This window comes from Lipophrys pholis (assembly GCF_963383615.2).
Source record: "Lipophrys pholis genome assembly, chromosome: 14".
NCBI classification, from domain to species: Eukaryota; Metazoa; Chordata; class Actinopteri; order Blenniiformes; family Blenniidae; genus Lipophrys; species Lipophrys pholis.
The window spans coordinates 24,242,371-24,256,799 of NC_137633.1; the positions used below are offsets into that span (position 1 = coordinate 24,242,371).

Here is a 14,429-nt window from a genome sequence, read left to right on the forward strand (position 1 = left end):
GCCGTTTCAAGCTCCAACGCAGTACAAACAGCAGTTTCCAGCTCCAACGCAGCACAAACAGCAGTTTCCAGCTCTAATGCAGTACAAACAGCAGTGTTTCCAGCTCTAACGCAGTACAAACAGCAGTTTCCAGCTCTAATGCAGTACAAACAGCAGTGTTTCCAGCTCTAACGCAGTACAAACAGCAGTTTCCAGCTCTAATGCAGTACAAACAGCAGTGTTTCCAGCTCTAACGCAGTACAAACGGCAGTTTCCAGCTCTAACGCAGTACCAACAACAGTTTCCAGCTCTAACGCAGTACAAACAGTGTTTCCAGCTCTAACGCAGTACCAACAACAGTTTCCAGCTCTAACGCAGTACAAACAGCAGTGTTTCCAGCTCTAACGCAGTACAAACAGTGTTTCCAGCTCTAACGCAGTACCAACAACAGTTTCCAGCTCTAACGCAGTACAAACAGCAGTGTTTCCAGCTGTAACGCAGTACAAATGATTGAGACTATTTTCACAGAGTTTTGTGTGGACTGGGACGCAGCTTCACGGAGGTCTGAATCGCCTGCTGACGGCGTGGAGGAGCTGCTTGTCCTTGTTTTGATGCGCTGTTCTCCTTGGCGAGCTGCCGTTTCAAAACGGTGACATCTGGTGGCAGAGCGACCGCCTTGCTGTACAACGGCTTTGCAAACATTGTACGTTAATGTGTGAAATCCATCCAATCAGAGACAGGGGCAATTTAGTGACGTCCGCCATGGTGGGGAAAGAACTACAAGTTTCCGAAAATGGACTACAAAAAGCGCGTTTGGATTTTAGATGATTTAAAGTTGCTCAAGGCAGATTATTGCTTTGGTAACTTACATGATCTGCCCCCTTTTTCCTACATCCTGAGTTTCCTTGAACCAACTTCAGCTGTGACAATTACACTTTGATTACAGTTTTTTCTCGACTGATAAGACACTAAAGTCCATTCAGTGCAACAGCCACCGACTGACGGCACACATTTCTCAATAACAGGACTCTGGTGTCAAAACCTTGACCACTCGCCATGGTTTGCACACAGTTTCCAGAACTCTTGCGCTCTTTTTGCAAAGCACTGAACACATTCTTTGCTCATTTGAACACACTTTTCAATCACAGTTCCAACTGTTCCAACACGGTGGTCACAATGAAGACACAACAGGTCAAAGCTGCTCTCTGCTCAGCCATGTGGCACCAGATGTCTCTGGGAGACGTTCTGGAATCTTCTGTTTGCACTGATGATCCAATAGAAGACCGTCTCTAAATAAAATCCAAGTCACTCATCATCATTTATATTTGTGATAACTTTCTGTTCACTTTACTGTGTTGATTTCACTGCCGTGTTTATCTTATTTACCTTTTTATACTCTTAACTTATTATACAGCACAATTATTTCTTGTATATTTTTAGAGCGTGAAATTCTTTTTTAAAATGTGTGTGAAGAGAAATGCAATTTCGGTTCTCTCTATGTGGCACGAAAGGACATAAACGTTGAACGTTATTGACAAACATCTAAATGATTCATTGCAGCATGTTAAATATTTGATTTTAAATTTCTTCCATTAATAGTTTTCTCATGTGGATGCACTGATAAAAATGGTTTCATCCCAGATAGACGGCTTATTATAATAAGTTAATTATCAGCTGGCCTCTCGGTGCAATCCAACAAATCTTTATGACAAGACGATCGTGCAAGGGAGAGTCCACATGTCCTCCTGGGACAGCTGGAGGTCCGTGTGTCTGTCAATCCGTTCCATGGAGGACGTGGAAGACCTCTACATAATTGGATTGATGATAACGGGTCTGCTGCTGATTGGAGCCGCTGGTTTCCCGATCTATCTCAAAGTGGAGAAGACGCTGGCAGCTGCATTGGGAAAAGGCTGCCGATCGTCACCGAGCGACTGTGCGGGGCTTTGGACCCTCAGACTCGTGATAAACGAACTCAAAGTACGCAGGATTGGTTCTCTGTTTCAGTTCAATTCAACTTCATTGATAGAGTCAAGTCATAAAAACCCACATCAAGTGTGTTCGGGACAAAAGCAGAAATAAGTGCAAGGTTTTTGTTCCATCCATGAGGATTATGGCAAAAGCTACCGGACCCGAATCATCTGCCCGTGGGGCAGTTATGTCAATAAATGTGTTTCCTGAATCACAGCAAAATCAATATTTTTCTCAAGTGTGAAACTCCAGTACCATAGTTCTCTTGAGCAGGATGTTAAGACCCCTGGCATTCACTGAAATGAGATCAAGCTGTCACGCATCATAATAAATGGATAGAAAATAGTGAAAGTAAAACCAGATGTGGAGTTGTCACCATAGCAGAAAAAAAAGAACAGAGGAAGGTAACAAACCAGCATGCATAATGGACCAGGTCCAGAGAACCTGAACATGGACTAGAACCTGATAAATCCAGAACCGGATAACTAACTAAAGACTGAGAGTTTCAGGCAGCAGGTGAGGCTGCAACACCACCAGTTATCATACAAGAGATAACCAGCAGCAGTGGAACCGTCGTTCAAAGTGAAAGTGTCTGTATTATAACAGCATGAGGCACCTTCAGCCCACCGCAGCAGCTCTGAACATCCCCCCCCCCACCCCCACCCCCCACCCCACATCCACACCTACTGTCTCATATCACCTCCAACCGAGAAGTAAAAAACAACTTCATCAATAACATAATTTTTGCACTGAACATGATCCAGAACTGGAGGTCCAAGTTATGGACCAGGACCAGATGTCCTGAACATGGTCCAGAACTGGAGGTCCAAATTGTAGACCACGACCAGATGTCCTGAACATGGTCCAGAACTGGAGGTCCAAATCGTGGACCAGGACCAGATGTCCTGAACATGGTCCAGAACCCCAGACAATGAACAAGTTCAAGTGAAATGTTTCTGTAAAGGAAATACACTGAGCCAACGACAAACCTCTTTTACTCTGTTGTCTTTATTCATATGTTTTAAAGTAATCAAAAGGTAACTAAAATAATCTGGTGCATCACTTTATTCTGATAGAGTAAACTCCTGGTTACATTTTCAACCCTGATCACCGGCACCAAAGGATTTCTTTACAACTCAAGGTGAAATAAACTTTTCTTTAATCAAATGCTGAGCTTTTGTGAGTTTCACACATTTCCAGAAGAATGGAGCTTTCCAGGAGACGACAGGGTGCCCTCTAGTGGTTTCATCAGGACATAACAGGAAAACAAGTCGCAGTCCACTCCGGCTGCAAACATGATTTTAAGTTCAAACTGATCCCAAAGAAACAGCTGATTATTTAAATAATATACATTTTGAGCAAAAACTGCACTATGTAAAACTGTACATTAATTCACTATAAACTTACTCTGTGTGTGTGTGTGGGTGTGTGTGTGTGTGTGTGTGTGTGTGTGTGTGTGTGGGAAAGTATTCAAACTGAGAGAAGAAGTTTCATCATATCAAACATATTTTGTCCCCTGAAAACTAGGAACATTATAATTAATTATTAAGTGTTCATTAACTAAAAAGTACACTACAAACCAAAAGTCTTCATAAAGCTCTTTCAGACTGGATTTTTGAAGTAGAGTCATCCTGCAGTGAACGGAGTGGACGTTCTGTCCTCAGTTTCCTGAGGTGGATCAGGACAGGACCAAAGAGTCACAGTTATACCGCAAGAAGACGTAAAGCTGCTCCGCTCTGCTGCGACTCATGCAGCCGCCGGCCTGGAGGCTGTCCACAGAGCTGCAGGACAGGAGCAGAGGACAAATGAGGACATGAGGAGAGGACAGACAGTATGAGGAGACAAGAGGGGGCAGGAGTGTCTCTCAGGACCTGTCTATCAGCTGAGCGATGGACGGGAAGCGGTGAGTCAGCTGCAGAGCGTGTGCGTGGTGGATGGAGGGCAGGCTGCTGTACCACCGCAGGGCCTGCTGCCCCCGCTGGCCTCGGACCTCCTGCGGTGCCGTGATGCCCCAACCTTTACGCTGCTCCAGCCATGCTAGGTCCACCAGCAGGGCGGCGCTCTCCTCCACCCCGCTGCTCCACAGCAGGCGGACACCTGAACGCACCAGCGCCGCCAGCGTGCTGTCGTAGTGGCGCGTGCGCTGGAAGGGCCGCGAAGTGTCTCCTGAATCAGAGACGTTGGGAAGGTTGAGTCAAACCAGGCGTGTGACCATAAGTAATGTTGCTGGAAAATATATTGTCCCGCAAATTATTGTAGTAATATATCATAATGTGTGTGTGTGTGTGTGTGTGTGTGTGTGTGTGTGTGTGTGTGTGTGTGTGTGTGTGATCGTGCGCTTGCAGCCCCCACTCACAGAGACAAATTGTGCGTCCCCACTCGCTCCTCTTCAGCCTTACCTCTACTCGCCTTGCCTTGCTTCTTCTGTATTAAAATACCACGACCACGGCGTGGGCAGAGTCATCGCAGCGTTTTCCCGTCCTCGGCTCGCGCTTGGAACCTCACCAGCATGTTTACCACGAAAGTAGCTGGTCGCGGGGACCGACACGTAGTGGAAAAGCGAGTCGAGTCAGTCTGAGGAGGAATTAGTGGGGAAAAGCACCATTACTCTACTTGACTCTACTCGCTTTTGATGCTTTTCCACTACGTGTTCGTACCCGCTACCGGGTACTTTCGTGGTACCTCCACAGCCGAGGTTCCAAGCTCGCTAAGGCGAGTGGACAATGTGACGTCGGCAGACGGCAGGCTGCTGATTGGCTGGAGCGTCACGACACAGATGAGTCAGAAGGCGGCTCACTCGCCACGCCATTTGTTTTTTTGAAACCCGATCACAACAAAAACGCTCACAAACAGAGAAAGACGCAGAGATGGACTCGGTGGACCAGCGACAGTGTCTGGTGGCCAAGCAGAGGATTCAGTCACACAGTTTCGGGAGGCCTCTGAGCCGCAGTGTTTCGGCTTTACTGGTTTCCCTGTTAACTGGTGACCGGCCTCTTCGAGTGTCCCCCTTTTTTTCACAGCAGATGTTAAAAACTCGACCAAAACCCGAAGCTGTACCGGCGAACGCCGTTTAACCACGTTTAGTGTCGTACCATCAGTAACATCAGATGCTACTAACGGCTTGTGGCACCAGTTAACAGGGTCACCAGTGAAACTGAAACACAGTGAAGCCTCATATTGGGGGTGATTACTTGTGCACGACGGAGAACGCTCGGATGACTCCGCCCACGCCGTGGTGGTACTATATCGTAATGGAAAACGAGCGGGGCTGAGTCCAGTAGAGGCGAGGCGAGTCAGGCTGAGTAGGAGCTCGAGGAAAAGATTCTAGATTATTGACGAGACGCTTCACTCCCTTCATGTGGCTCTGAAGCCACAGCGCTCCGGCGCTGAAGACGACGTGCAGAGCGAAGCTTCTCGTCATCCAGCTTGTTTGGAGACGAGAGACGAGGAAAACCAAGACGGTGCATGCGTGTTTGTTTTTCCTCGTAAAAGTTACGGAGTTCATTTCATTTATCGTTCAATTAATGGACGTACTGATTGAGGTCCCGGGCTGAAGTCCAGCTGCTCAGAGGCTCACCTGTTCTGCACCGCTCCTTCTCCACGATCAGACACACGCGTTCGAACAGCCCCAGCATGCCGCTCAGCCTCTCTGCCAGCCGCCTCTGGTTCTGCGCCGCGGCCAGCTCTGCCCGGCTCAGCCTCTCCGCCGCCATGCGGGTGCTGACGATGAAGTAGCTGCCGTCCAGTGAGCACACGCGCACGCTGGCGGCGTGCCGCTGACGCAGGAAGGTCAGCAGGTCGGCTCCGGCACCGAGGCAGCGACTGTCCACCAGGATGCAGACCGGCCCGGGGCCACGGGGGTCCTGAACGGAGACACACAGCGGGCGGACGGTCGCCTCGTCAGGGACACTCGGGACTGCGGCTGCATGTTCTTTCTCGGCGTGCTGATATGCATCTGGTTTGGTTTTACCTGAACGTCTTTCTTTGAGATGACATGAGTGTCCGGTTCCACAAAGTCCAGCTGGTCACTCACAACATGTTGATTTTCTAACCTCTGGAGGAAACTGCAGGAGAAGAAAGGAGGAGCTGAGAGGTCTGGTGATGCTCATGAGGTCCAGAACAAGAAGTTCCTCTACCTCTTCCTGTGCTGGTCGTCGTCCTCCGAGTGTCTCGGAGCTTCAGTCTGCAGGGAGCAGCTGGAGGCGGTTTGCTGCAGCCTGCTGGGCTCTGGTCCTCCTCCTCCACCTCCACCTCCTCCTCCTCCTCCTGGTGCCCCACCTGGTGCTCCTCCTCCCGTCTCCTCCTCACTGGAGTCCTGGATGTGGAGGAGCCGAGTGCGCTTGTTGGTCCCTCCCCGTGCAGGAGGACGCTGAGCCCGGGCTCTGTGCAGGAGGAGTCGGCGCCGGGTGACATACTGCCTCCTCCCGTCCACGTAGGACTCCTCAGGCAGGAGTTCTACCGGTGGAGCCTCCTCCTCGCTGCTCGCTTCCTCCACGTCACTGCCCACCACAAAGCTGTCCTCTGCGTACGTCTCATCCAGCTCCGGGACCTGACAAGGACACCCAGTGAGTCCACCACGCTCACCGGTGCTTGGACAAGTAAAGTGACAGTGGCTACCTGAGAGAAGACGTCCACGTTGGGACGCTTCGTGTAGCACATCTTGAACTTTCCTCGAATTGCAGGACTTCTCACAGACTTCAGGTACACCTCCTGCATCTGAGAGTCTGACAGAGGAAACATGTCACACACACACAGACAGACAGACAGACAGACAGACAGACAGACAGACAGACAGACAGACAGACAGACAGAGACCCACCATCCAGGCCTTCAGACACGTGTGTGTTGTCGACAACAAAGCCCTGGAGATCTTCGTCCTGCTCCCGTCCGTCCTCTTCATCAGAGGACACGTCAGCTCCGTCCCCGTCCTCACACAGCTCTGCTTCTTCATCCAGGAAGTGACGGGCTGCTCCACCCGTGCTGAGCTGAAGGAGGTGTACGGGGGGGGGGGAAGCAGAGAGACTTCAGGTGTAGAGAAGTTCAGCTCTTATGAAAGTGAAGCGTGACTATTTGAAATTGTATAAAAGTTAGTAGGTCGACTCGAGAAGAGAAACACAGACACTTTGAACGAGACTCTTGTTGTGATGGATTCATGATCTGATTGGTTTTTACAGACTTTTATTGAAACTCCAATACAGTAACTGGATTGAACTTTGCATTGCTGCAACTCCGCATCTGACCCTGTGCTCTCTGTTTATCTGTTCTGCCTCTTGTTGCTAAGAGTAAAAGTATTTATGGGATTCTGCACCATTAATGCACTATTTGTTAACAACATTGTATTTGGGTTGTGTTGCTCCAATGAAACTCCGTTGCCTGTAAATGACAATGACAAGAAAATGATTGATTGATTGATAGGAGCCTGAAAACGAGTCCCAGAGTGGATCAATTATAAAACGTCAGATTGATTTGCTGAAAATGACAATGTCATCACCCTCTCCACCCTCTCCACGACGTCACTTAACGACGACAACGGCAGACTGCATGCTCCAGGTCGTGCTGCGGCTGGTCAGTTTAATGAGGTGAGATGTTGGATTTCTTGAATACAAGGATTTCTGCATGCACTTTTCCATCTTTGGTGTATTTCTGTAGCAGAGTTACAGCAACAACTATAAAGGCCCCTGCAGACTCCCTTTTTGAACCCATAAGAACAAGAAGAAAATTCGGCAGTGACGTCAGCCAGCTGCTGAAAAAAAAACCTTTTTCGGCAGGACAGTTCATACTCCGATAAGAAGCTGCCGAACTCGGAGGCCACGCCCCCTCACAGCAGGCCACGCCCCTAGCCACAGGCCACGCCCCCTCACAGCAACCACACGTCTGCGTTTAAACTTTTCAACTGTACAGTTTATTTCTCGCCTCCGGTGCTTTCAGAAAGACATTTCTCTGAACTGTTTCAGTAATAAAAGAGAGTTTTTGTCCGAGCGCCATGTTGGTCCGGTTTTAACTTCAGGAGCTGACAGCTGTTCGTGATGCATTCAGGTGCATCATGTAAAAGCCTGCACTCCGACATTTTAACGAGCTGCGGCGCTCGTACAGTAGCGATGTTACAAGCTAAATATGATTAAAATATGACTGATAGTCATGAGCGAACTAGAACACGCATGCGCAGCACACGGCAGTGCAGAAGTTTCGGCAGTGCGGCTCCTACATAGTTCGGCCAGGACGGTTGGAACAGCCGAAACAAATGTCTTCGGAAGAAGGAAATGACGTCATTTTGTTCGGCACTGCCGAACATTCGTCTTGTTCGTATGGAGTATGAAGAGGCCTTAAGCCTGGCACATGTACTCCATCTTTTTGAATCATTTTCATGGTGCCGTGTGGACGGGAAACTTTTAAGGACGACAGGGAGAGAGAAGATGGCTTTGACTCGTGTGGACGGGGCCTCACTGAGGCTCACGTTCCTGCGCGGCTTCCTCGCCGCTCGCTCAGATTTGATGGTGGAACTTTTCACCGCGGATAAAAGTTTCCTTCCCTTGCAAAGTGAACATGTGACGCTAATGACTGGCACCTTTTGCTCAGAACCTCCAGCCGCTGGACAAACCTTTGTGTTGAGTTGTTGGACTCGCTGCCTCTTGGCTCGCTGTGCTGAGCTTCGGCGTGAGAATCCAGCCTCTTTCTGGAAGTCCTCATCAGAAACATCTTCGGCCTCCGTTTCATCCGACTGGGAGAGAGAGAACAATTAGTCCAGTGCTGGACCGCGCTCAGAGCCCGTCTTGATACCGCATAATATCCCGCAATGAGCACCCGCAGAAACTGTGACACCGAATCTATACATCAAAATCTGACTGAGCCATAAAGGGAAGACATTCCTTGTGAAGTAAAGAACAAAGATGTCTCACAGTGTTGAGTACTGCAGAGCGTTTTCTGTCCAGGACCAGTGGGGAGTCCACTTCCGCAGGCAGTTTGGACTGTGAGACAGAAACATGTTACGTGTCAGACTTCAACGTATTTATCTCTCTACAACTCTCATCCGAAGCACAACGTGTGTCTGACATTTCAGGTAGAGAAAGGGGTTACCATGACGATGGTGGGCTTTGTTATTATTACTTTTCATGATGAAACTTTTTTTTGGGGGGGTCAAACCGTCTAAGATGTGTGTTGGTAGGAATGAAAGGAACGCATGTGTGATAAGTTGGGTAGGGCGGGAATAGTAGAAGTGGAAAAATAGAAATGAAATATTGCTTTGCGACAGAACTGCCCTTTAGTTGACCATCTAACAATCCTGTGGTTTTGTTCTGTGCAAATCTCAAAGAAAATTTGAAGAAAAAAAATGTATGAATAGATTGTCTCTGCTGGCTTTTTTTTGTCAAAATGACTTCTCATTTATACATTTTTTGCAAAACACAGCTCCATAAAGATCAAATTTTAAAATACAAGACGATAAAGTGAGGGTGCAACGAGTGCGCATGCACGCCGGCACGCCCGACATCGTTGCTGGGCCAAAGGGGAGCCGGGCACGCCATCAGCTGGGGGCGGTGTTATGGTTACCGACGACGCTCAACCAGCCTTCTGAAATCTAAAGCGAATACGGAGCCCCGGAGTGGTTATAGGGGGAAAAAATAATAATAACTTGTGGGAACGATATAATAAGCCGTTCCCTCGAGTTAATAATACGAGGGAACGAGATCATTTAATCCGCGATCGCGGAGCCGCGTTGCTGCAGAGCTCCGGCGCTGACTCACAGAGTCAGATATTTAATTTAGAAGCAGTTTTCCATTGTCGTTTGTTTCTCGTTTTTCATGGTAACATCATTGTGACTAACTTCACTTCCAGGTCTTGTATGACCGCAGGCTCCGCTACGAGACGCTCCAATATTATTTTCTACCCACAGAACTTCTTTATAGATGAAGAGACACTTTTGGTTCATCAGCAACTACAAAACAAACTACATACTACTGTAAATGAAAGCTTGGATTTTTTTGCCATAAAATGAGCCTTTTATTGGCGCTTCATGAGAAAGAGGCTCAATGTTTTCTGGCTCTTTGGTCTGCATCCGAGGTTCAGGATGTTCTAGAGCGATCCAGACCAAACTGATGAATGAAGTCCGTCTCCTCGTTTCTGTGTGTACGCTGCATCGGTGAAATCACCTTCCAGCAGCAGAAGACGAGCAGCAGTGAGTGGGGTGGTCTCACCCACTACAGACTGATTCTTAGATGATCACCAGCAAAATGCTCATACGCTACAATCTCTTTTAGTTTAGCATGCTGTATCCAGGATCTTAGCAGATAAGACCTCATAAAGTCTATATGACGTATGATTTAGCAGCTCAGGACTCAAACTCACCAATTCTGGAGATGACAGAGGGTTCATCCTGCGCTGAGGTCTTCTTTTCTGAAGCACACATTCGTCCTCACTGTCGCTGGTCACTGAGAAACAAAGAGTCAGAACGAGAGGAGTCCATCTGAACTGCGTTTAGAGTCCTACCGAACAGACCTGGCAGAGTTGGACGTGCACCGACCAGCTTCAGTTGTGAACAGCTTCCCTCCATCTGCCCTCTCTCTCCTCGGGAGTGAACCGCATCAACGAGCGTCCGTCTTCCTCCCGGGGACGCGATGGGGGATGGGAACATGTTCTGCTCCGACAGTGCAGGTGGAGGCGAGGATAACTTGGACTTCTTGACAAACACAGAGGTGCTCTGTCTGACGAGGCTGCTGCAGGGAGTAGAAGCCTTGAACACAGCTGGCCTGGACATCCTGGAAACATCCGGCTCTTTAGGTGATAAAGATGAAGCTTTCTGTTGGACACAGACAGTCTCGGTCTCCTCCTCAGAGTCCTCCAGTGTGTAGCCCAGCTCAAAATTCACAGGGAAGAAGCTATGGGAGCCGTCGGAGGATGGGGGAGCGTCTTCCTGCTTCGTAGAGCCTTTGAAATGAAGTTGGTTTGAATCTTGTGCTTTGGGCTTCGTTTGTCTGCACGTGTGACGTTTTGTCTCTGTGGTGTCGTAGGACAGTTCTCTGTGTGCTGGCTCTGGTTTCAATCTGTGTGAGCTACCAGCTGACGGGGAGCGGCCGTGTGTGGGGTGTGACCTCCTCTCGACGGTGTTTTGTTCAAGAAGAGACGTTTTGGGAGTGACTCCCTCTGGAAAAGTCATCTGCAGGAAAGGCTCGTCATCACCAAACAGGTCGAGGCTCTCATCCATGTCAACACGGACTCTTTTCACAGCAGCTGCATCCTGGAGCCCTTCTTCGGCCTCCGCGTCCTTGCAGCGGTTGTTCGCCACACCAATGTCATCTGGTTCCTCCTCTTCATCAGTTGAGTACTTCATGGAGCTTCGATCTTCGCCCTCAAAAACATCATCCCAGCTCGGGCTGTTCACCGCTGCTCTCACAGCTTGTTTCGCCTGTAGAGGACCATCAGTAGACGTTTCAGGGGCTTTGTTGGCCATTGGAGACCTGGTGGACTCATCGTGCTTCACGTCGTCTTCATCCTCATCAACGACCAAGTTAAAGCTGACTGGAAACAGCTCAGCAGGCTGGTGAGGAGGAGGAGGAGGAGGAGGCGGAGGAGGACGTGAGGCTGGACCATCGTCGAGCTCATCGGGCAGGGACGGAGGAGACTGAGACAGGAGTTTAGCCACGTTGTCCAGGATTGTTCTCAGACCTTCGCTCTGCACCGAGAGGCGCTTCACAGGAAAGGGAGGAGGTGCCGAGTCCCACTTATGAAGGTAGAACATCGCCTCAAGTTCAACATCTTCCTCTGTGACTTCCAGCTTGGCTTGTGTGACCCAGTCGTCCTCTAAATGAGAAACCGGACAGTGTTTTTGCGATGGAAAGAGACGAGACGCCTCGGGAGCGAGAGGAACTGTGACGTCCGAAGGAGGCACCTCTGTACCGCTCTGAATGAGAGGCCTCCGCTTCTTCTTGGTCAATGGAAACACAGATCCAGCTGTTAGTGAAGTCCCTGTTTGCTCTTTTAGACTTTCAAAAGCAGACGAGTGACATCCTGCAGGTTTCTTGGTTTTCAAACGGGTTTTTAGGCTCTTTGTTTTCTTCTGGGCACATTTTACTGTGTCCCTCTGGTGGAGGTAAGGAAGAAGTTCCTGTTCGTAATGGCAGTCCCCCTGAAAACACACACACACACACACACACACAGTGAACATAGATAGGTTACCACATGCGTGCATCACTTTGTGCACACACCATCCATACTGTATGTCAACACAATTTGAAAAGTCAACAGTATATTTGATTGGGGACAAACCAATTAACCAACTAGCCTGTCCGTCCTGTCCTTTTCTCTTCTTCTAACCACACTATAGGCCACACGTGTCGAACTCCAGGCCTCGAGGGCCGCAGCCCTGCACGTTTTGCATGTCTCCCAGCTTCAACACAGCTGATTGCAATGAGCAGCTCGTTATCTGGCTTTGTGCTGAATGTGGTGATGAACCATCAGGACATTCAGGGGAGGGAGACATTGAAAACGTGCAGGGCTGTGGCCCACGAGGATCTGAGTTTGACACCCCTGCTATAGAGAGCTTACCTATGATAACTCACACTCATCAAGGAAACTTCATCCAGATCACCAACCATCTCTGAGATGTTTGTCCCTCATTACATCATCTTATTCTCACTGGGGTCACTGTTTCTGTAAACTATGATGTACTTTTCTATGTAGACAAGTTGATTTAAGCTGCAAGAAAAGATGTCCATGTTTTTAAGTTTCCTGGTTCTCTGCCAGGAAATGGCCATATGATTCAGGGGTCGGGAACCCGCGGCTCCAGACCCGCATGCGACTCTTTGGTCCCTCTGCTGCGGCTCCTTGAGCCTCGGTCCCACTGCAGTACATCCCTGAGCGGGGCGGTATGGTACGGCACGGTACGGCAAAGCACACCCAGAACCAACTGTGTTGCGCGGTCCCACTACAGAGAGTAAAATGGAGGCGGGATTGTGAACGAGGCAGGGATGTAACGTCATTACGCAACAATAGTGGTGCAAAGAATGTGGAATGTTGAACTCTGCAGCCGTCCGGACCTGGTGAGAAGGACTGAAGCAGCTCCTCACAAAAGGGAAGGTCAAACTTCTTCCAAGAGTCGTATAGCTCAGAACATGATGAAGTTACTACTTCCAAAGAACAATCAACACTTATTAAGGCCCTGTTTACACGACAACGTTTCACATGACAACACCTAATCTGTTAAATAAAAGGAGTGTGTTTACACTGCAGCAGCGGACACAGAGACAACGATGTAGTTAGTATGCCGGGCCACTGGAGGGCGCTGTTGCTTGATTTTGTAATGAAACCACACAGATATGTGTGCAGAGAACAAGACGGTATGAACATGAAGAAAATGGAGAGAACCTGACATCCGTACGGACTGATGACGCATCAGAAGCCATCAGTGGAGAGTCTCAACGATTAAACTACTGATCTGGACGATAAAACTAGAATACGGACTGCGAGTCAAACCACTACGGTCCGCCATGTTTGTTTACAAGTGGATGAGCAGAAGGAAGGGGAGGGAAGGGGAGAGATGCGCATGCACAGTTACAGCACTCCATACCCTCCGGCAGTCTCTACAGGAGGGAATAGCATCCGTGAAAGAATCTTTCCACCTTTGGAGCCGCGATAAAAACTTTGGGGATCAGAACACTGGTGTCGTGTAAACGGACCCCCCAAAAGTGAAGTGAAGTTTTGCGGATACATCTGTGTTGGATGTCTGCAGAAGTTCAGTTAAAACACACACACACACACACACACACACACACACACACACACACACACACACACACACACACACACACACACACACACACACACACACACACACACACACACACACACACACACACACACACACACACACACACACACACACAGTCCACATTGATTAAGCTGAATTTTCCTTCTTAACAGTTTCTTTTCTTGAAATGATTCACGCTTATCCTCTCCTGAGAGGTTAGAAACTCCACGTTCGTCTGCAGCAGCACACATATTTTACATGACAAACTCTGAAAGTATCTAAGTGCTGAGTACCAACTAAAAGTAAAACACAATGTTTGTTTACCAATACTTCCGTGGTAAAGCAGGGCTGTAGAGCCACATGCAGCTCTGATTTGGGTCATCACGGCCTGACCGACTTCCAGCTTCCTGCTCTTATATAACAGTTCAGAGAAGTGTTGTGTAACCCCAGAGGACACACACACACACACACACACACACACACACACACACACACACACACACACACACACACACACACACACACACACACACACACACACACACACACACACACACACACACACACACACACACACACACACACACACACACACACACACACACACACACACACACACACACACACACACACACACACACACACACGATACCTCCTGCAGTGAAAAGCTGTTGGGTGAAAGAAATTGTTTTTCTTTTTGGTCAGAATGATGCTTGAGCTTTAAGGGTTTTATATTTGTTCAGGC

At 48.7% G+C, this 14,429-nt stretch overlaps 1 protein-coding gene across 1 annotated transcript in view; it reads right to left on the reverse strand.

Moving 5' to 3' along the window:
• Nucleotides 1-3,625: 3,625 nt before the first annotated feature.
• The window catches only part of fancm (FA complementation group M), a gene marked incomplete at both ends in the record, with an annotated part of 59,912 nt that continues 49,108 nt past the window's right edge, over nucleotides 3,626-14,429 (reverse strand). The window contains 11 exons of the mRNA XM_080479886.1: nucleotides 3,626-3,728; nucleotides 3,819-4,113; nucleotides 5,525-5,810; nucleotides 5,918-6,011; nucleotides 6,363-6,496; nucleotides 6,565-6,671; nucleotides 6,767-6,932; nucleotides 8,546-8,665; nucleotides 8,844-8,912; nucleotides 10,288-10,370; nucleotides 10,438-11,739. Of these exons, the coding sequence (XP_080336012.1) occupies nucleotides 3,626-3,728; nucleotides 3,819-4,113; nucleotides 5,525-5,810; nucleotides 5,918-6,011; nucleotides 6,363-6,496; nucleotides 6,565-6,671; nucleotides 6,767-6,932; nucleotides 8,546-8,665; nucleotides 8,844-8,912; nucleotides 10,288-10,370; nucleotides 10,438-11,739 (2,759 nt within the window). The remainder of the gene's footprint in view (nucleotides 3,729-3,818; nucleotides 4,114-5,524; nucleotides 5,811-5,917; nucleotides 6,012-6,362; nucleotides 6,497-6,564; nucleotides 6,672-6,766; nucleotides 6,933-8,545; nucleotides 8,666-8,843; nucleotides 8,913-10,287; nucleotides 10,371-10,437; nucleotides 11,740-14,429) is intronic.